This window comes from Carlito syrichta, unplaced genomic scaffold (genome assembly GCF_000164805.1).
Source record: "Carlito syrichta isolate Samal-C Ts95f unplaced genomic scaffold, Tarsius_syrichta-2.0.1 Scaffold306628, whole genome shotgun sequence".
In the NCBI taxonomy this organism is placed as follows: domain Eukaryota; kingdom Metazoa; phylum Chordata; class Mammalia; order Primates; family Tarsiidae; genus Carlito; species Carlito syrichta.
Window position 1 is genome coordinate 227525 of NW_007250724.1, and position 22294 is coordinate 249818.

The following is a 22294-nucleotide window of genomic DNA, read 5'->3' on the forward strand; positions in this document are numbered from 1 at the left end:
TTTTTTGAGTTGGAGTCTCGCTCTGTCGCCCAGACTGGAGTTCAGTGGCACGCTCCTGGCCACAGCAGCCTCGGCCTACTGAGCTCCGGTGATCCTTCCACCTCAGCCTTCCATTTTTTTTCTTTTCAAGAGATGAGGTCTCACTATGTTGCCTCAAACAATTCTCCCACCTTGGCCCCCTGAGTAGCTGGGACTACAGGTGTATGCTACTGCACCCAGTTCAAAATGTGCCGTGTTAGCCGTTTTAAAATGTACAGTTTATTGGTATTAAGGACATTCATATTGTTGTACTGATATCATCACCATCTATTTCCAGAATTTTTTCATCATTCCAAACTGAAACTCTGTACCCATTAAACAGTAACTCCCCACTTTCCCCCAGCTTCCGGTAACTACTGTCGCTAATGAATTTGACTATTCTAGGTTTCTAGGTACCTCATGTAAGTTATCTGTCATTTTGTGACTGGCTTATTTCATTCAGCATGTCTTCAGAGCTTATCCATGTGTAGCATGTATCAGAATCGACTTCCTTTTTAAGGCTGAATAATATTCCATTGTATGTATACACCACACATCACATTTTGTTAACCCAGTCATCTGTCAATGGACATTGGGTTGCCTTCACCTTTTGGCTGGTGTGAATGATGCAGGAATTTTTTTTTTTTTTTTTTTTAGTCAGAATCTCACTCTGTCACCCAGGCTGAACTGAAGTGGCACACTCACGGCCACTGCAGCCTTAACTTGCTGGGCTCAAGTGATCCTTCTGCCTCAGCCTTCCATGTAGCTGGAACCACAGGTGCATGCCACCATGCCTGGCTAATTTTTAAAATTTATTTATTGTAGAGAAGAGATCTCACCAAGTTCCCAAGGTTGTTCTTAAAGTGCTGGAATTACAGGCATGAGTCACTGTGCCTAGCAATGCAGAGATTCTTGAGCCCGGCAGCAGCCTGGTGGGCAGCTTGAGCTGAGACACAGCAGTGAGCATTGAGATGAGATGCTAATTTTCAGAGAGATCCAGGAGCAGGGTCTTCTCCCTTGCTCCATGCCTACTAGTCCCTACATTTTCCTCTCTTCTTCCAGCCACACTGGCCAACTTACTTCTCCCTACCTGCAATGCACATTCCCTCCTCACAGCCTAAGACCCTGTCATTTCTTCCCCTGTAATGCTCTTCCCTGGGCCTTGACACAGCCCCTCCTAAAATGTTTGCATGACTCTGCTCAGATGTCCTCTCTTCAGATGTATCCTCTGACCCACCAAGGCAGTCTCCCCTTTCCTCATTCATGTTGTTCCTCTAAGTACCTATTATTCTCTGAATGAATTGGGCTTAACTATTGTATTTTTGGTCTTTGCCTATATCCTGCACCAGAAGGCAGGTCCCATGGGATGAGTGCCCTTGTCTACTTTGCTCACTGTTAGGTAGCCAACGTCTGCAGTGCAGCCCAGTGCCAGGTGCCCTGCAGCTCTCGATGAGGATATGACATTCAGTGAAGCCACACATTCATGCTGCTCTGGCCAACATTGGAGTCCTAACCCCTTCTGTCTCCCCCTTTTGTATTTGGACCTGTATTCACATCCTCTATCCCAGGTACTCCACTCTGTTCTCTGGAACTCCCGAGTTGCACTGGGTACCCAGCACCTTCCCCAGACATTCCCTCTACCTTCTGCGAGGTAAAAACCTGGCCATGCCTGAGTACACAGTACTCCCCTCACTCCCTCAGCAGGGCTGTCTGGCCCCCAATACACTTGCCTGATACTCCAGGCCAAGAGACTTTGGGCCTGCTGAATGAACCTGGCTCTCAGAACCAGATCTCTCCACTCTTGTCAGATGTTGGCTAAATAGTTCTACCATCCTCTCTCCCTTAGTATGGCTGACTGGGCTTCTCATACTTTCCACTTCCCTGAAGACTTTGGCACCAGCATTCCAGGCTTCCTGCCACTCTGCTTGCTGTCAAGCCAGGGAAGGAAGAAAGGGAGGAAAGCAAGGCTAATGTTTTTCTCGATGCCTACTGTTCACTTGGCACCACTCTTCCTCATGCTCTGGCCTCTCTGTTGGCTCAGTTCAGCTCAGACACTCTGGGCATGGTGATTCAGGGCTGGGTTAGTCCCTCAGAGCATTTGCCCTTCCCTTTGGGAACAAGCCTTCTTGGCAGTGTCTTACTCACTACTCAGTGACTAGCTATGTGCCGTGGAGAGTGTGATCACACATGCACTCATATGCTCACACATGTATGCATACAATGCATATGTTCACTCATGTGTTAGCACACACTAGTACACGTAGGCATATACACACATGGGCACACAGTGTCTCATTTTGCTTTTTTCTCAGGTCTTAATCACCACTCTCAGATCAACAGGCAGATATTTTCCTTATGAGAACATCTGTCTTGATGGAATTGAGGCCCCAGTAGTTGAATTTAATGCTCTCAATGTGTGAAAATACATCAGGTGCACCTCTGCTCCCCAGACACTGAGCCATGGGAAGGGGAAGAACATAGGGGAGGGAGCTCCTGGTGGTCAGTCAAGTGGAGGACCTCTCCTAATCAGAGGTGTGGCTAGCCTCCCTCCTGAAAGAGATTGATGAATCCTTGGATGGGAGGCTTTGGCCTTAGGTAGGCCTTCAGGGCCATAGTTACCCCACATCAGGCTCAGTAGTGAGGGGGATTGAGAATCGACTTCTAAGGCAGGAGAGAAGAATGGGAAGGTGGGTGTGGAGGGATGGGAGGTCCTGCAGAAACCCTCTCACTGGGTGGTCTCTGCCAGTGGGTGGTAAGCTCTCTGAGTAGCTGATAAGGGAATTATCTGCAGGAGGGATCTAGAAATGAACCCCAACACCTTCCTGACCCTCATAGTATGATAAAGAAGGAAGGGCAGGAGCCAAAGTGCCACAGATAGATATTAGATCTCTCCTTCTGAGTGAAGTGAAAAGCAAGAAAACCACAGAGAAAAGGCTGCATAGTTGGCCAAAAAGGAAAATGAGCCGCTGTTCATGTATGTTTTTCTGCAACTAGGCTGACAAGTGTGTGGAACACTGGACATGGTAATGTTAAAGGCTAGAAAAGTGGTGGATGACTTTCATTTTTTAATGTCCTTTGATCCTGCAGTGGGTACTATTTAGAAGAGATTATTTAGATTTCTTTAGATTATTACTTAGATTTCTTAATCAATCACCTGAGTCCATTGGTCATTCAGTCCACAAACATCCACTGAACCCTTCTGTGGACTGGGCCCTGTGCCAGGCTCTGAGGACTCAGTGGTGACCATATGTGGAAGAAAACCAGATGGCCCAGTTTTCTCTGGAGCTGCTCCCCTTCCCCACATCTTCCTTCAGGATTTTCTTTCCATGTTTTTCCTGTTGGAATTTTGAGTCTCACTACGTTGAGATGGCATTTTTAAAAATCATTCTTATTGTCTTTTATGAACCTTATAAATAATTCAGTAGGTCGACACTTCTTAGCACCAGTCCTGTTTGGGTGTTTAGCCTCATGTTGCATGCAGATGAGGGGACAGAGGGAGGCCAGAGGAGCACACAAGCATGCAGGGAACCCTCCTGCATGAACCATGAGGTGTTTGCAGAAAGTTACAGCAGATTTCTAGAAACTGGGGAATCTGGCAAGGTCCCCTAGAGTGTAGGGTGCTTGAGTTGGGTTTTGAAGGTTGAAATGGCTTTTGAGGAAAGAGTCTAGTAGAAAGAGAATAGAGGTGGGGGTCTGAAAACTGAAAACTGCCTGAAAGCAGTGCAGAAAGAGGAAACTGCCTAGACAGAAGGGGCCACAACTTTGAAGACTACGGCAAGCACATCCAGGGCAGAGTGGTAACCCTGGCTGTCCTGCTGCGCAATGTCCCCACCTATGTATGGTGGAATCGGTGGCATTGTCTTCACTCCTCCTTGGATGGGAAGAGTGAGCACTTAGCATAATGTGGCTGTGAGGCTTTGCACATGTGGCTGTGATTGTGGCAGCTGCCACAGGAAAGCCAGGCCTTTTTCAATTAGGCTAATTGAATGAGACTCCTGAGCAGGGCCTACCCTCATGCCTCTGTCCCAGACTTTAGAGTCCTTTCTCCCCTAGACTTGCCTGTCACCAACCTGGGATGCCTTGCAGGCCCCAGAATTATTGCAGTGAATCCTATCTCTTCCATACCCAGTGTGTCAGCCAATGCTACCACAGAGAGCCTCTGATTTCTTGATCAATCACCTGAGTCCATTGGTCATTCAGTCCACAAACATTCACTGAACCCTTCTGTGGGCTGGGCCCTGTGCCAGGCTCTGAGGACTCAGTGGTGACCGTATGTGGAAGAAAGCCAGATGGCCCACTTTTCTCTGGAGCTTCTGCCCTTCTCCACATTTTTCTCCAGGGTTTTCTTTAACTTGGCTACCCCACATTCATTTCTCTTTCTGGGGATCCTGGATCACTACCCCCTCCTGCCACACACATGTGTGTGTATTCAACTTCTCATTATTTTGTGTGTGATAAATGGAGTTTTGTGTGTGAGAACACTTGTTTTGTAATAAATTTTTGATTGAAATACATTTGAAATCACAAGGCAAAGGTAGAGTTCAGAAGGATTCCAATTCATCTTACTGCCTGTTCTTTCTGGTGCCAAGTACTGCCTGGCTCCAAACCAGTGCTGCAGGCCTCTTTCCAAAGGTAGGATTCTTCAACTGTTGCATCAGGCCTTCCCAATAGCCAGTACAGCATCCTGGGTTGTGGGGCAAGTGACAGAGGGTGGGTGCCAACAGGGTAACCAGAGAAGAGTGGAGATGGGAAAGTTCTGATATCTTCTGTTGTTTTACTCAGAGCTAAAACTAAGGGTCATAGGTGATCCCCAATCACAATTTTATTTTACCACTTTTGAATCACAGATAAGTTTTTCCTTATGTCGTACATAGCAACATAAAAAGCAAGATTTTTTTTCTTTAATTTAAATTTCCAAAAAAGCAAGTAGGCTTGATTTCTGGACAGAGAGGTTTTTAACATGGGATGGAAAGACATTACTTTAGTGTTTCTTTCCCCCCTAAATAGATAATAGATATAGTTTTTAAATTCCATTAACCTCTCATGAGAAAGGTGTCCCGAGGTCTCAGGCTAGGTAGGTTTCCCTGGAAGTCTCGAATAGCAGGCTCTGGAAAGTCTCCTATACCGGGGTGTTTCTCAGTCTAGCCCAGTCTCTCTCGCACAGCAAGTGTTTGACTAATTCATGTATTAGTGATGCAGACACTGGGTTATCTTGTTAATGGCATTGTTGGCCCTTGTTTCCCTTCCTATGACTAGAGCAAGGCTGGGTGTGAAGTAGACCCTTAGTCATCTTTGCAGGCTGAGGATGTGTCCTAGCAGCTCTGAAAGCAGACTGAGTGCTGAGTCTCTTGTGAGTTCTAGGTCTGAAGACAGCACAGGAACTTGTTGAGGCTTCTGGGCAAGAGTCCTGACTTCTACCCTATTGGGGACAGGAGTGTGGAGAGTGGGTCCTGCTTTGTCCATAGTCACAAAGGCTTGCAGTTTTCTCTAGCTTATTTTGACTTCCTGGTTGCAGCAGAATTTAGAAGAGAACTGACAAGCACAGTCCTTAATAAAGGACTGTAGTGGTAGAATTTGCAGTAGCTGGAACATGGGAAAAGCTGACTCAGCCTTCTGTAATGATTTCTGACTCCCAATCAGAGCTTCCTAACTTTTGAAACTTCCCCCCAGGTCAGAAAACTGGTACGCTACACAGCTCAAAGTTGTGTCCCTGTGGGGTCCTAATGCAGATGTCTGCAAGTCTGGGGCTGGGTGGAAAGCAGGAACCTAGTGGCTTGGGCTGCATCAGAACTCTTGGGCTATACTTGGCAGCCATGGCATTCCCAGAAGACAGAGTTGGGAGATGTGAACAGCTGGCACTGGGGTCAAGGCTCCTGGAAGGCTGTGAAGAGGTGACTGAGAATTTTCCTGGTTAGCTAGGTATCCTCTGAGAAAGCTGAGCCTGGTAGGGGAGTCCTTGGAGATATCTGGTTGACCTGGAGCACTTTCCACTATAGACTGGAAAGACTGGCAAGGTCTTACTGTAGGGATGCCCTGTGATTTGCCCAGAGAAATGTCAGCATCCTGGCATTCAGTCCTTATAGTGTCTAAAAGGAAGAGTTCCTAAGATTGCGGCCCTTTTTCTTCCGGTGTCCCAATTCAGGGCCATCTGGAAAACCTAGGAGGTGATGGGGGAGCCCTTCAAGGAGCTGGTGACCTAGGTCTTGGTTCTGGGCAGTGACTCTGACCAGCCACTTGCTTGCCTTCTCTTCCCTCCTTGCCCTCTTGACTCCCAGCTTGAGTCCCCACCTGTCCTAGCTCCCCCAGGAGTCTCCTGCTGATGAGCTGCTACCCAAGTCTGATGACTAAGTAGGAAAAAGGAATTAGGGCATTACTTGCTAAGCTATAACATTCTCCCTTCTACTGAGTTCCAGCTGAAGAAACCAGCTTTTTTACTACATTGTAGTAAAGCCCAGTCTTTGGATCACTTCCCCCTGGAATTTGTGAGTAATTGATTGAACTAAACCTTTGTAAAAGATAATGATTAAACTATGACTGTTTAACTCCCCTAAAAAAAAAAAAAAACTGCTTCCAAGTCTTAGCAGGGTCATTTCCTACAAACCTTGCATAATTACAAAATATTTCCATCAATTAATTAGCCTATAGAACTTCTGCTTCCTTCAACTGACACACAGGGATTGTACCCACATTAGATTCTGGGAACTTCTGCCATCAGGGTATTCTCATCTTGAACTGAGAGACAGACGGGAAGCAGGTAGTGCCCTACAGAGGGGCAGCATTGGGGCAGAGCTGGTAGGAGATGCATAGAGAGGGAGACCCAAAGGAGGATGTATACCAAAAGTCAGGTTCAAATGGTGCCATGGTGGCATTCAGCTGGCCTGCTGGAGAACCTATGGGCATGGATGCAGGAAAGCACTTGGTTTGTCGGTGAGCTCCCAGGCCTCAGGTAGGGCATGTATGTAAGTGATGTGTGGTAACCATCAAGAGACAAGATAGGGTCCTTCTGGTCAAGGGCCAAATCAGACATTGAGGAGGGATTTGGCTTTCATGGACTTCAGGAAACCTGGGTACCTGCTGAAAGCAAACAAAAATGTTTATGAATGAGTAGAATGTTTTCCTCTGGGGATACTATCTAAAGTTTTTAATCATATTTATAAAGCAGTCGCTGCTTTAGAAAACTTAGAACTTGCACAAGTAGAAAGCCCGAGGAAAATGGCGTTTGTTTTGGATTGTAAAATGTCTTCTGGTTAAATGATTAAGTAAAAAACATCTCTTTGCTCAGCTCTTTTTTTTTTTCTTTTTTGAATCAGAGTCTTATTCTGTCACCCAGACTAGAGTGGCATGTTCACAGCCATCACAGCCCTTACCTGCTAGGCTCAGGTGATCCTTCCACCTCAGTTTTCCAAGTAGCTGGGACTACAGGCATGCACCACCATGCCTGGCTAATTTTTCTTGATTTATTGCAGAGACAAGGTCTCACCAAGTTGCCCTGGCTGGTCTCTAACCCCTGGGCTCAGGCAATCCTCTCACCTCCACCTCCCAAAGTGCTAGAATTATAGGTGTGAGTCACCGCACCCGACTTGCTCAGTCTCTTTACCGAACTAACCAAACACTGTAAGAAAAGCAAGAAACAGAAAAGAAAATTCTACCTTCAACACAACTTATATTCATAACTTGAAATACAATAAACAAAAATGGTCTTCAAGTACAGGAAAATCAGTACAGAATGAAAGAGGATTTTTAAGAGGGGAAGCTTGTCTCTGTGGAACTAGGGCATAGAGGTCAGAGTTCAGAGGGCCAAAACCAACATCCCCCTTCTTGTATTGGTTGAAAAGCCACCATATGCAGGGAAGCATAGGGAGTATCTTGGAACCCTGTGTGATGCCAAGTACTTACTGGGGAGATGGAGTTGCCCAAGAAATTGAGCACGGAGTGGCAGATGGGGGGAAATCCATGAGTTGCTAACAGCCCAGACAATGGAAAGACAAAGGAAATTCAAAATAGGCATAATTGATATCTCTGGAGAAGAGAACAAAACAAATGAAACACAGAAATGTTCAAAAATATAATAGAAGAAAATCCCCCCCACCCCCGAAATATAAGAACACACAAATCTTTAGTTTGAAAGGCCATACTGAGTTTTAGGAAAAATAGATATGGAATATTCAACCCCAAAACATATCTTGGTGAAGTTACCAAATTTAAAAGAGAAAGAAAGAGTTCTCTTGGTAGGAGAAAAGTTAATTTATCTATAAGGAGAGAAAAATCAGCCTGGACCAGAGATCTACACATTAATAATCAATGATAGAAAACAGAGTGGCTATACCTGCAAAGTCTTAAGGGGAAGAAAGTGTGAGCCCAGAATTTTATATCCAGCCAAGATGTTCAAGTTTAAAGGTCACAAAGATATGTTCAGACATTCAAGAACTCAGGGAACATAGTTCCTATGAGTTCTTTTTGAATTAGTGAATTAATGAATAAAAATTTCTAGACCGGGCTCAGTGGCTCAGCCTGTAATCCCAGCAGTTTGAGAGGCCAAGGTGAGACGATTGCCTAAGCCTGCAGGTTCGAGACCAGCCCGGGCAAATTGGCAAGAACTTGTCTCTACAATAAATCAAAAAAATTAGCCAGGCACGGTAGAGTGTGCCTGTAGTTCCTGCTACTTGGAAGACTGAGGCAGAAGGATCGCCGGAGCCCAGCAGGTTGACACTGGGGTGGCCGTGAGTATGCCACTGCACTCCAGCATGGGCAACAGAGTGAGACTCCAACACACACACAAAACAAACAAACAAACAAAAAACTTCTAGAGATAAACAATATAACACATAAAGGAAGATTCTGTGATCAAAAGATTAGTAACCCCTCAACAGAGTCCTTAGGCTAAGAGGCTTGCATCCACCACTCACTTGCCCTCAGGTGAGCTGTCAATCACACAATACCTATTACAGGCACCACGTGCTAGAGAAATCAGTCTTCGAAGTTATACTGAGCTTATCGCATTTGATGCTTCAGCTGACTGATGGCTACAGTCACAGCTCTTGTGACTCTGGTAAAGTCTTGGGATGGAGGTGAAAATGCAACTGAAGAAAAGGTCAAAGATAAATACCACATGAATCACTACTGTGTACCCACTGGTCTCTTTCTAGTGGGGGAAGAATTTGGCTTGAAGTGGGCCTAGCCCAATTCTGCATGAGATGCTACAAGAAACTAGATACCACTTGAGGCAAGACTAAGGGTATGGTTTTGTTCTACGTCATGGATGACAATTCCATGGCCTTTGTGCTTAATTGGTGGTATTAATCTTTCCCATAGATCCTTCCCAAACCCAGTCTTCCAGGCAATCACTACTGATTAATTGGGATTAAAGGAAAGTTACTCCTATTTCCCATCCTTGCTGTGAATTCTGAAGACTGGCTGGTCCTAAAGGGAACCAAGGGCAAATCAGATTGCCTTGAGAGATGTTCTCACTTAGGCCTCAAGGCTGGGGAATGAGGTCCCCAGGGCTCGCTCTTGATACAGTTATATCCTGGTTTCCCCCTTGCTCCCAGACTCCTGGTAGTCTCTCCTCTGATGCTGGTAGCTTCCTTTGGCCTGTATTTGATGGCAGCAGCTCTTGTTCCTACCAGTCCCTCTTGCCACATTCTTCCCTTGCTGACCCACTTGCAATCTCATGCCAAGCTCTTTCTCTCAGCAATAGCAAAGCAGTCAGAGTTTACTGCTTAATAATATACTTTGCTGGTCCAAACAGACTGGTTTGGGACCAACTGAAGCTTGTTTGGCCAAAGGAAGAATCCCAACTGCCAGACTTTTCTGAGTGAAAAGGATGACTAGAGATGGTGGATACCTGACAATACTAATGGTTCCTTCATGTAGGTTTGTCTACTCCGAGATATGAGGCTGTGAATACTCAAGTGCATCAGTACCATATCTGTTGTGGGGTCTGTCACCAGGCCAACATGGTGCCTTGTGCCCACCTGTACCAAGGAACTAGCTTTCTGGGTTATTTTGGGATCTCTTGGGTATTGGAAACTTACCTGCAGAGTAGGACCACAGCTTAAAGTAACTGGTAAGTTGAGAAGGGAGGATGTCAGCCTTAAGGGGAGTTCTGCCTATAGCATGTCCCCCACCCTATCCAGAAACCTTGGGTATGGCACCTTCACTCCCCAGTCAGCAGATCATTCCCTGGCTCTAAAACAGCATCTTAGAGGTTTTGAGCTCATGATGCTAGCTTCTTGTTCAAATTGCAGGCTTCTGAGTGCTATGGCCGAGTGTTATGGATATCCTCACCCCGTACTATTGCCATCAGCAGAGCAAATTCTTTTTGGTACATAGGCAATCAGAAAGCCTGGAGAGGCCAGCCCCTGATGGCCTGGTGCCTCCCTGTTACTGACCTAAGTATACCTTCCCATAGGGCAGTGCTGGAAGCAGGATAGAATCTGATCTGGGAAACCAACAAAGACTCCTTTAATGGCTGGAGATTGGCAGTTTAAGAATCTCCTCACCAGTGGCCTCCAAACTAGGACACATATGCCAAGGGGTGGGAGGAAAGGAAACAAGGCAGAACATATGAAAACTCCTATCTGCATTTATTTTTTATCTCATGCTTTAAAACTTTTTCATTTGGGGAGGTGGGTTTTATTTTATGTATATATATATATTTGTAATTGGTAGATAAATATTCATATGTTAGAGATGCACAAACATGTTTTATTGATAGAGGCACATGATAAAAAAGGCAGGCCACTGGTCGGAAGGCTAGGCAGGTCAGGAAATGTTTTTTGTATGAAAACTAGAATTTTTTCTAAGCCCAAATTTTATGAATTCTCATATCTATTCCTGAGAGAGGAACTCCAGAACCCAGGACCCACCATTCTACAGCCTCTTCTTCTCTGCCTGAATGTGCAGGGACTGCTTGGGTGGCCCAGTAGTCCTTCCTGGCATGGGCCTCAAAGGAGAGGGTCCTCCTACAGCGTTTGCCCAGCTGTAATTGCCCATTACAGAAAGGTCAGCCATGAATTTATCAAAACGTTGTTTGAAGCTGTGGGGCTCTTCCGACTGCTCTGACTTAGATAAATAGTTTCCTTAAGTTCATTCCCCTCCTGGTGAACAAAGACAGCCATTTATTAATGTGAAACGTTTGTCTTTCAAATGTGCAACTGGAGGTGATGGGGGGCATGCTCTGGAATGCTGCCTCCTGGGGCCCAGCTTGGCTTCCCCTCTGGTGCCTGCACTGGCTCCATGCCTCACAGCTTTTCCTTCTGGTCTGCTTCAGCCTAAGCAGGCCCTTCCTGGGTGCTGCTACCAGAGCAGCTTCAGGCTCCTTCCTACCGTGTACTGGGGCAGCCATGTCTCTCTTTGGCGGCTCTGCCCTTATGGGCCTACCTGGTGTCTGGAGAATCTTTTAGTCATTGGGGCTTGTTGGCCTCATGCCTTTCCTGGGGTTTCTGGCAGAGGGGAACCTGAATTATTTCTCCCAGGGTTGTCATGGTATAGGACAGGAGGCCACAAGGGTACTGAGGATTGGTGAGGGAGAGGCTCACTGAATTGGCTCTGTCCCCCTTCCTAGCAGCCCACCTGTGGCTGGGAGGTTCCTTTCCACCTTGGCAAACAGCTTTGAGTTGAGATTGCTTCTGACCAGTTAACAATCCTAAATGCTGAAAGGAAGAAAAGTTAGTGGAAATCTAGTTGTTTCTACATTCTCTACAGTCTATCCTTTTTTTAGTTTGTTTGAGTCAGAGTCTCACTCTGTCACCCAGGCTGGAATGCAGTGGCATGCTCCTTCTGCCTCAGCCTTCCAAGTAGCTGGAACCACAGTCATGCGCCACCCTGCCTGGCTAATATTTTTATTTATTGTAGAGATGAGGTCTCGCCAAGTTGCCCAGGCTGGCCTTGAACCCCTGGGCTCAGGCAATCCTCTTGCCTTGGTCTCCCAAAGTGCTAGGATTACAGGCTTGAGCCACCACACCCAGCCTCAACCTATCCTTTAAGACCTGGTTTAGATGTCTTCTCATCCTCTAAATCTTCTGAGGCTTCTGCTCCTCCCCTGGACCTTGTGGTAGTGTGTTTTGTAGGAATTTGTTTGCACATCTATCTCTACTCTAGATTAGAGTCTCCCAGAGAACTGAATCCCTGTCTGATTCACTTAAAAACTCCATTCTTGGTCATCTTTGAATAAGATAAAGCATTTTCAGTCTCTCCTATGTGGTATCCAGCCACTCCACATCTCTGTCCTCTCCCTCCTTTTCTACATGCCTGTCCTCCTATGTCTTTGCTTTATGAGAGTGTTCCTCTCCCCTTCTTGCTTACTAGCTCTTACCCCAGCCCTCCCCAAGTAACAGGGTTTCCAAGGCTGCCGGAAGGATCACTGGCCTCAAGGGGCCTCACTGCTGTTGACTCACATCCATGAGATCATGTCTTCTTTGGGGTAGCCTGGGTTCTGCCTTTTGACACCTTTCTCTCATTTTCCTCACTCCTTTTCTCCCACCAGCAGCCATATTTTGGTGGAAACCTTTGTTTGTGCCACTTAAGGAGACCTCCTGGAGGGCTCACTTCTTTCCTCCTGAGGCTTTGTGCTGTTCCAACCACCTGACTACTTTAGGATTTGTGTCCAGGTGTTTGGCACAGACAGTCATGACCCCCAGAGCTCCTACCACAGTGAGTCCTTGCCTTCAGCTGGAGAGGGTGCTGATCCCTCCCAAGCTGAACTGTGTTGGGAGAGCGCTTGAGCATTCATACTGTGTGGCCCTTATGGATATAGCTTTTCTCTTCTATGACTTCTTAGCCTTCGTGTATGAAGACTCATCATGGCACATGGTATTATTGAATGCTCCTTCACATGGGAACTTCTCTAGCCCTGTGGGGTCATTCTCTTTTGTTCTCCTTTATCTGACTGCTCTGTTTCTGGAATCTCTCTACTCCCATAAATGTTGGTGCACCCCGTAAAGCTTTCTGGACCATTGCTTTCTAGGTAATCTCTCTCCTTGAGAATTGTCTGTGAATGGAACTTTTAACTCTCACAGATAAAAACATCTAGATTTATCTGAATTGAACCTAAACTGTGACCCACCTCTTGCTGTCTCTTGCTACCTTCTCCACCTTAACACAACCAAACCCAAACATGATTTTTCCATTTCACTTCTTCTTTTCCACCCACCAATTGACTTCTCTCCCTGGATTCCCCATCTCATTTAAAAGGAACACTATTCCCTGGGTCTCAACCTAGAATACACTGTTGTACCTCCCTTCTTCTCATCCATGTACTATCTCCTGGGCTAGTGCCTTATTCTCCCTACCTCCACTATCTTCTCCTTGAACAGAATTTAAACACCCCTGTGTGAAAAGCTTAGAGGCCCTGCTGTCCTGGTCCTTTCCATTTTAGCTTTTAGCTTCCCAGTTAGCTTAGGTAGTTCACAGACTCTATTGCCAAGAGCTGTTCTGGGTGCTGGGAATAGCAATGAATTATGTCTGCCATGCTCATCCTGCACAGTCACCCAGACTGAGACTCTCTAACATGCCTCTGGGCCTTTGTGTGTGCTGTTCCCTCTGTCTAGCTTGCCCTTTCACCTCTGGGTGAACAACCTATCCTTTAAGACCTGGTTTACATGTCTTTTCATCCTTAAAATCTTCTGCGGCTTCCGCCCCTCCCCTGGACCCCGTGGCAGTGTATCTTGTAAGAATTTGTTTGCACATCTGTCTCTAGACTAGAGGCTCCCAGAGGACTGGATCCCTCTGATTCCTTTAAAAAAAACCTATTTTAACTGAATATTAAATAGCCATTTATATGAATATGAGAATATTTATAAAATATTTATAGGATGTAAAGAATAACAACACAATGAACATCTGTGGACCCATCTCCCATTGCAAGAGGTATAATTCCTTCATACCATCAATATCTATCACAGGGCCTGGAACTAATCCAGGAATCACTAAATGCAAGTACCCTAATGCCTGAATAAATGAATGAATATCTGCTGTTAGAGGCATTTTTTCTGTGAGTCTCTCAGTGTTGCTGGGCATCCTCCAGGTGAAGTGGTCAGAAATGAATAATGTCATTGCCCTAACTCAGTGAGCTCACTATACTGTTCACATGTCTTTCTGTTCACCTTGTGTAATTCAGGGTCCACTCAGTGCCAAGCATGGTGCTGGGTCCTGGGGATACAGTAGGGAGCAAAACAGTCAGAGACCTCTTCCCAGGGAGAGTCCACTTAAGCAGCTCTTCAGAAAAAAGAATTGAAAGAACCCAAATTGCAATGCTTCCCATTCCTCTACAGCTATACTGTGCTCTCCTAGAAAGACAGTGTGGGACATGGTTAAGGACATGGACTGGTGGTCTAGATATTGGAATCCCAGCTCTACTACTTGCAAGTGATCATGCTTAGAAAGTTACTTAACTTTTATGTGTGGCAGTTTCCTTGTCTATAAAACAGGCAAAATAGATCTGACGCAGTGAATTTGCTTGTGAGGTTTAAAGAAGTTAATGTGTGACAGGTGGCTTGTGATGGGGCTCAGTTGGCACTACTACCATTATTGTCAGCACAGCCTTCTATGGTGGGGCTGGGATGTAGCCAGTAGCTGGAGAGGATGCCAGGGATTATTCCTGCCGTTATTTCCTGTGCGAAGTTAGATCCAGAGAAGGACTGAGTGCCATGATAGGCACTTGCCATGTTTGCTCAGCCCTAAAACTCTTTTGGGTCACATGATGTGCCTTCAGTCCACCCATTCAGGAAATATATATTGAACATCCAGTTTATGTCAGACACTATGCTAGGCCCTGGGATACAGCTGTGAAGAAAGCACACAGAGGCTGTGCCCACACAGAACTGGCACAGGAGGATACAGAAAAGCAATAAATTTGTTATGTGATGGGTCAGAAGGTGCTCAGTGCCATGGATAACAAAGAGGCAGGAGGGACTGAAGTGCAGTTTTAGTAGAGTGGTCAGGGTACATGTCCCTGAAAGAATGCCACCAGAGCAAAGGCTTGAGAGGGAGCAAGTGCCAGCAGAAGGAAGAGCAAATGCAAATGACTGTAGCCAGTAGTGGACCTGGTACAAGGGAAGTGGAGGGAGGGAGGGAGAGAGCAGTAGGAGATGAAATCAGAGGGAAAGGAGCAGAATCTTGTGGGGCTTCACGGGCTATTGTAAGGCCTGTGGCTTTTCCCCTGGGAGGGAAGGGAGCCATTGGAGGGTTCAAGCTGAGGAAGGAAGTGGCCTGACTTATCCTGGCTGCTGCATTAAAAGAAGATCATAGAGGGGTGAGTAGAAGGAGCCAGGCTCTTAAGTACTGAAGCAGGAGTTGACAGTGACTTTGACCAGATGGGGTTAGGAGGCAGTGGTAGTGGCCAAACTCTGAAACCAATAAGATTTACTGATGGATTGACATAGGATGTGAGAAGAAGGGAGTCAGAGATGGCGCCAAGGGGAAGACAAAGAGGAACACATTTGGGGGAAGATCGGGTCTCTACTTGGGCATGTCAAGTTTGAGATGCCTGTGAGACATCTCAGTGAAGATGTGGAATTGGCAGTTAGACAAGTGAAGAGTTCAGGGCAAAGGTCTGGGCCAGAAATAGAAATATGGTAGCTGTCAGTGGGAAATGGGATTTAAAGCCTTGAGACAGGATGAGTTTGAGACTGGAGGATTGCAAATACTCAGAGAAGCTAATTTGTGTAAAGTCCAAGCCCTGGGTCCCTCTAGTGTAAGAAGTAGGGCTCTGGGGCTGGAAGATGAGGAAGAACCTGCAAGAGAGATTAGAAGGGAGTGACCAGGTAGGAGGAGGAAAACCAGAAGAAGGCTGTGATTCCAAAAGCAAGTGGAGAACTTATTTCAGAAAGGAGGGAGAGCTCACCTGGCATCAAGTGCTGCTGATGGACAAGTGAGATGAGGACCTGAGACCAGACTGTCGGATCTGACAATGTAGAGATCCCCAGTGATGTGACCTGAGTAGTTTCTGTGGCACACTGGGCAAAAGCCAGGTTGAAGTTGGTTGAGAGGGAGGGAGAAGGGGAGCTGGAGGCAGTGGGTGGAGACAATTCTTTCAAGGTGTTTTGCTGTAAAGAGCAGAGAAATGAGGCAGTAGCTGAAGGGGTAGTGGGGTGAACTGCCTCTTCTTTTGGGGGGGATGGAAGAAGCATGTTTGTATGGTAATTGAAATGATCCAGTAGAGAAGGGGAAATAAATTGTGAAGGTGGTAAGTGGGCCTTGGGAGTTGGAGGCAGGCAAACACCGGGAGACAGAAGTAGGGAGGTCGTAGTTTTGCAGGTTCTCCTCCAGTGGGTCCCACTTTTTCAGTGAGATGGCCAGTAGGTTGTCAGTGACAGCATAGAGACAAAAGGAGGTGTTGGAAGCTTGAAGTTCAAGGAGAAAATATGAGGAATCAGCCGGTAGAATAGAATGGGAGTATACAGGGACCATGGACATGCATTGCAAATCACTTGATGTCACAATGGCCCCCATGCAATATGTACACACACACACCAATGCAGGGATCATTGTCCTTGCAGTGCAGACTTTGCTGGGGGCAGAAGGCATTATTTGTTTATTCATTGTCACTACAGCTAAGTTGAAAGTTAACTTAAAAATTAGGTCCCTAATCACATAAAATGTCTCCAGAAAGACTATGTTGCGATACAACATTGAATTAAAAAGTCACTCTGTGCCCAGAAGATTGTATGTTATTTATTGATGCAACACAAATACAGTAGAAATTGCTAAATTTCTCAGAAGACTTGAATAGCCTGGAGAGGGGGCTGCAGCCCATGCACATGTTATATGGGGATCTTAGTAGCTTTCAAGAACTGCCTTTAAATTCCAACCTCAAATATTTTAAGTAAAATGTGAAACTATTAATTTAACCAAGTGGGAATATTTCTTTAGGATACCTAGAAATTAGTATACCAAAAAGACCCAGAAGCCCATGTTCTGAGTGTGGGCCACAGATGTTGCAGCGACCACCATGATGGACTTCACAGCTGGTGGCAAAGATGGCCCAGACAGGTTTGACTCAAGCTCTGGTTGTCTTACTGAAGGAGGAAATGGCAGTTCTGTGACTGAATGGTTAGGTATATGCTGTTTTTTTTGTTGTTTTTTTGTTTTTGGGTTGGAGTCTCACTCTGTCACCCAGACTAGAGTGCAGTGGCCGCTTCCGGCCACTGCAGCCTCGGCCTGCTGGACTCCGGCGATCCTTCCGCCTCAGCCTTCTGAGTAGCCGGAATTACAGGCATGCACTACCACGCCTGGCTGATTTTTTGATTTATTGTAGAGATGAAGTCTCACTTGCCCAGGCGGGTCTCAAACCTGCGGGCTCAGGCAATCCACTCACCTCAGCCTCCCAAAGGCGCGGGATTACAGGCTGAGCCACAGAGCCCGGCTAGGTATATGCTGTTAGTGGTTGATGACAAGAATGTTTGATGGAGATTTAATAGTGTTTCTTTTTTCTGGAAGTGTCTTTATTACACTGAGGGTATGCCCCTCCCCACCAGTTCCCCAGAAGGGAAGACAGACTGCAGAGTGTGTTGTGGGGGGGTCTCCCCAAGTGGGCTTCTTATCTCCTCTCTGAAGAGACTTATCCTAAGATGCCGTATGGCTGGGCCTCTGCAGTGGCTCTCAGCAAGTCTGCCCTGTCTCCTGAGTGATCATATCCACCCAAATGAATATAGACCAAAGCAAATATAGAATTTCAGGGAAGCAATATAAAGCATTGCCTTTTGCTTTTTGTGTTCAACCTCTTTCAAATTGGAATAGAGGAAAATTGACAGAAATGAGCTTAAGTTAGGTCAAAGAAGAAGGAATGTAAGGGGATTAAATTTTAGTCTGAAAAAGTTTGCCTTTTACCTCATTTAACTACCCAATTCTGTTGGCTCCTCTATAGCCATGTTGGGATGGAGGTAGGGGTTAGACACATTGGCCCTCACTCAGTGGTTTCTCAAGGGCTGGATCTTAGAACTCCAACCCACCCAGCCTCACATTAGCAGAAAAGTAACACCTCATCCCATCTTAATAGATTTGGCCTGGCATCAGGCTTGCTGGAGGGTCACCAGAAGGAAAGTTCCTATGTGTAGCAGGTCTCTGGTGAAGATGGCATTAACTAGGCATTAGGGTGTCCCCTTCATCTTCAACTATCTGGGGTTAGCCTGTGAAGGGGACAAGCCAGGATGTAATGTGCCAGTGCAGTATCTCTGAACTTGGGCTGCATGTTGAAATCATAATCACCTAGGGAGGAGAAATTACTAATGCCAGAGTCCTGTTCCCACAGATTCTTACACAATTTGATTGGGGTACAGTCAGGGGTCAGAATTTTTAAAATCACCCTAATGTGTAGATTTGGAGTCACAGTACTCAAAGTGTGGTCTACAGATCAGAGTATTAGCACACTTTGCTGCTTTTTACAATGCAGTTCCTACCCCAGATCTGCTGAATCAGAATCTTCACTTTATCAGTATGTAAGAGAAGATACTCATGATCCTGCCACATGGCTTAGTGCCGAGGGTTCAAGTGGGAGATGTTTGTCAGGGCTCAGGATAGGTCATAGCAAATGGTGGCTGCTAGGCAGGAGGAGGAAGGTGGTGATGGAGCTTGGCAGGTTCACTCAACTTGGTAGAGACCTCTGCACACTGTTTCTCTAAGATGTGTATCTAACAGTCATTTTCAATGTCATTTCAGCATTTCCCGGAGACTGGACCCCAAGGAGCCCCCGGGCAGCCAGAGAGCAGCTTCCCCAACCCCGAAGCAGGCTTCTACCACTGCTCCTGGCCGCGAGAGCCCCCGGGACACAAGGGCACAGGGACCAGCAGGTCAAGAGGCTGATGGTCCCCGCAGGACGCTGCAGGTAGACAGCAGGACGCAGAGATCAGGGCGGTCCCCCTCGGTGTCACCGGACAGAGGCAGCACCCCCACATCACCCTACTCCGTACCTCAGATCGCCCCCCTTCCCAGCAGCACCCTGTGTCCCATATGCAAGACCTCGGACCTCACGTCGACCCCCAGCCAGCCAAACTTCAACACCTGCACCCAGTGTCACAACAAGGTCTGCAACCAGTGTGGGTTCAACCCCAACCCCCATCTCACCCAGGTAACTATGCTCTGCGCTGGCTCCTCACTTACCTCCCTCATCACTATACTTACTATATAATTACTGTACCTCATTTCCTTATTCCCTTCCCCTTTTTCACCCACTCTCTTTTCCTGGTTGTTTCCCTGGCCACCAGAAATCTTGTCCTCCTGGGGAAAATGTGTCCTGGCTCCAAGAAGTGACAACAGAGAATCAGGCCTGACTCCAGATCTCCTGTGAGATTTCAGCATCCCCTGAAAGCTTCAACAGAGTCCCAGAGTAGATAATACTTTCTTACCTGTCTCTCTCCTCAACAGTGGGCTCTGGAGGGGGATGCTGGTGAAGGGAGCAAGATTTTAGGGGAGGCAGAAAACTGGGCTTTGGGAAGCATTTCCTCTGAGCTTTAGTTCCAGATACCTGGGAGCCTGAGGAGGTAGAGCAGCTACCCATCCCCAGAGAATTGACCTTGGGGTAAATTAGAGACCCAGACTTGGGACCAACCATTCACAAAGGGTGACAGCATCCTATACTCACCATGAGGCCACAGGACCATTTCTATGAGTTTGGCCTCTTTTTTGCACCCAGAAGACTCCGGCTCCACAGTTCCATCCTAGCTTTGCTCAGGATGTTTTGAATTGTTGTGTGATGCTTCGCCAAGCCCCTGGAGGCTCTCTTTGGTGACTTGGAGGCTGGGTGTCCCACTGAATTGGCTGAGCTGGAGCCATCACTTTGAAATTAACTGAGTAGGTCTTTTGACTTCCTCCTACTCCTCTGGGGTAGCCCATAGAAGCCTCTGGTTCTCTCCACAAGGCTCTGTCCTTGGACAAGAAAGAGAGTGGTTAACTGTAAGCACGGGCATGGCTGTCTCTGGGATTAGCAGCAGCTGGAGCCATTTGGACCATGTGGGAGGGGGATGAGTGAGAATAATTGTTCACAGGTCAGGGTCTATATATGCCGTGAGGTGCTGTGGGTGTGGGACGTGTGGTTTGTGAGAGGTAAGTGTGAGATTCCAAGGAAGGAGCTGTCGGTGTGGGGAGATGACTCAGTGCCTTTGGAGTCGCTCCTGGAGTGTGGGGGCTTCCTGAGGAGGCGTGCACACTCGTGATTATTGCATCTGTGATTAGAAACAGGCCATCCTGCACTGTTCAGTTAGGTAAGTGTTTGCTATTCGGTATTTAGAACAGTATGATTAAGGCCAGGGAAGCTCACCTGCGTTTCTGCTAACAAGAGGCCAGAATATTCTCACCGGAGCAGAGAGGCTTGGCAGGTGGCTTATAACGCTGTGGGTCATCCCTTCCTCATGCTGGCCTCTCCCTTCTGGGTTCCAGCTCCCTAAGATGCTCACCCAAGCTGCAGCACCTGGACAACTGTGGATGTGTTGGGCGGGGATCAAAGAAAAGTCACACATGGTGACCCCGGTTTCCTGGTGGACATCCCAGCTCTCACCACATCACAGCCTCTGCCTCCAGGCTCCCCCAAGCCTAAGACCTTCAGAGAGATGGGAAGGGAGCCAGCCTTTGGCTGTGCCTAGAAAAATAGCAGAGTAGGAGGACTGTGGAGACTCTCAGTCCATCTGCCTCATTGTGCTGGGAGGAAGCTGAGGCTCAGGGCCAGGAAGAAAGAGGGCCCCAAACTTACTGCAGATTCACAGTGTTTGGTGAAGAGTGGGTCTCAGCCAAATACTTCAAGCAAATGCTGGACTGGACAAATGAAATGGTTCTTTGCTGTGAGATTTCTCAGGGCTTTTAACAACCTGAGGAACATCATGGGCCTCCAAGACAGAGTTGTGGTTGGCAGTCTTTCCCAGACTTGCTTTCAAAGAACGTGTCAGGAGCTGCTGTTCCATGGCACCCAGGTTGGGAAATGCTAATCATTATCCAAGTTTACACATGGTGGATGCCCTTTTCTGTGAGGGTTTCCAGGCAAAACCTTTACTTCTCTAGAGTTGGCTTTCAGTGGTATCCCTGTCAAGGAAAAGTAACTCTTGACACGTATAATTCTGGATTTCATGCAGTGTCCTTTGTAACTTTGTTAAGAGTAGATTCACCTCTCTGCTCATGCTTCCGCATGGTGAGAAAACAAGTTTGTAGGTTTTGCTCACATACCTGTTAGTAGATCTGTTCTGGTCAGACACCTCTAACTTGATGTTATATCAGCCGAGAATACTGTTTCTAGGATTGCCCTGGTGTCTCTGGGCCGAATCCCTGCCTGGCTAGAGGTTCTGGGCATGTGCCAGGGGCTGTTCTGAAGTCAGGTGTGTCTGAGGGCAGAGGGGCAATGAGAGTGACCTTTTCTAGGAAACTCAGCTACAGCACTCACTTCCTTTTTCGGTTTCTCACTTTTCAGGCTCTGCCCAATTAAAGTAGAAAAGAATAGGTGTACTGCCAGTCCCAGCACAGGTGCACTGCAGACACTGGTGTCTGGGGAGTGTCGTGGGGACCTTGTGTGGCATGTGGAGTGTACTTGGAACTGCTGGTGTGGTAATGCTGAGCCCTGGTTGAAGAGGGTAGGCAGCCTGGGTGCTGTGTCCAGGGCAGGCCAGCAGGAGGCGTTGCTCCTAGCTTCCCACTGGACAGAGAGGGGAATATAGCAGTCCCAGAGAAGGACAGGGGCCACACAAGTGGTGTGGAGGGTTTGAGGGCTTCTCTGAGATCACTAATGAAACTACTCTTGGAACTTTGGAAATGTGACCACAGAAAATGGAACTTTTTTAATATGTGTCACTAATAGAAACATAGAGACTCACTGGCTGGTTTGGAAACACCAAGTCCTGGTGACTCGGTGTTTTGTTTTTGTGTCTTGTGGCATCAGGCAGGGTCTTATTGCTTTAGCTGAGTGTTGCAGAAACACACCAGGTCTGGAGATGAGAACCATACACAGATAGAACAGTCAGACTTATTTGGCCAGAAGCAGTGTCTGAGATCTGGAATCATTGTTTTTCTGGAGGGTGGACCCAAGCTTCCCCTGTCACCCCAGGTTTCTAGATGGCTTCTGATCTCACATATACATGTTCTGCCCAAGTCCAGGTCAGCCAGCTCCCGAGGCTGTATAGAGAGGGGGAGGCTTGTGCTGGGTTTCTGCGTATCTGGAGCATGCTGAGACTGCGTGGAAAGTGAAACAGGAGCTCAAAGCACACTCCCTGTTTATAGATGAGGAGTCTGAGTCTTAGAAAGTCTTGGCTTATTCTGGAGCAAAAGTGCTGGGGACCCAGACCAATGACCAGGTCTCCAG

General features: G+C 46.9%; 1 protein-coding gene across 1 annotated transcript in view; it reads left to right on the plus strand.

Moving 5' to 3' along the window:
• BSN (bassoon presynaptic cytomatrix protein) overlaps window positions 1-22294 on the plus strand; it is a 118952-nt gene that overhangs the window by 54236 nt on the left and 42422 nt on the right. The window contains exon 5 of the mRNA XM_021715082.1: window positions 18676-19084. Coding sequence (XP_021570757.1) covers window positions 18676-19084 — 409 coding nt within the window. The remainder of the gene's footprint in view (window positions 1-18675; window positions 19085-22294) is intronic.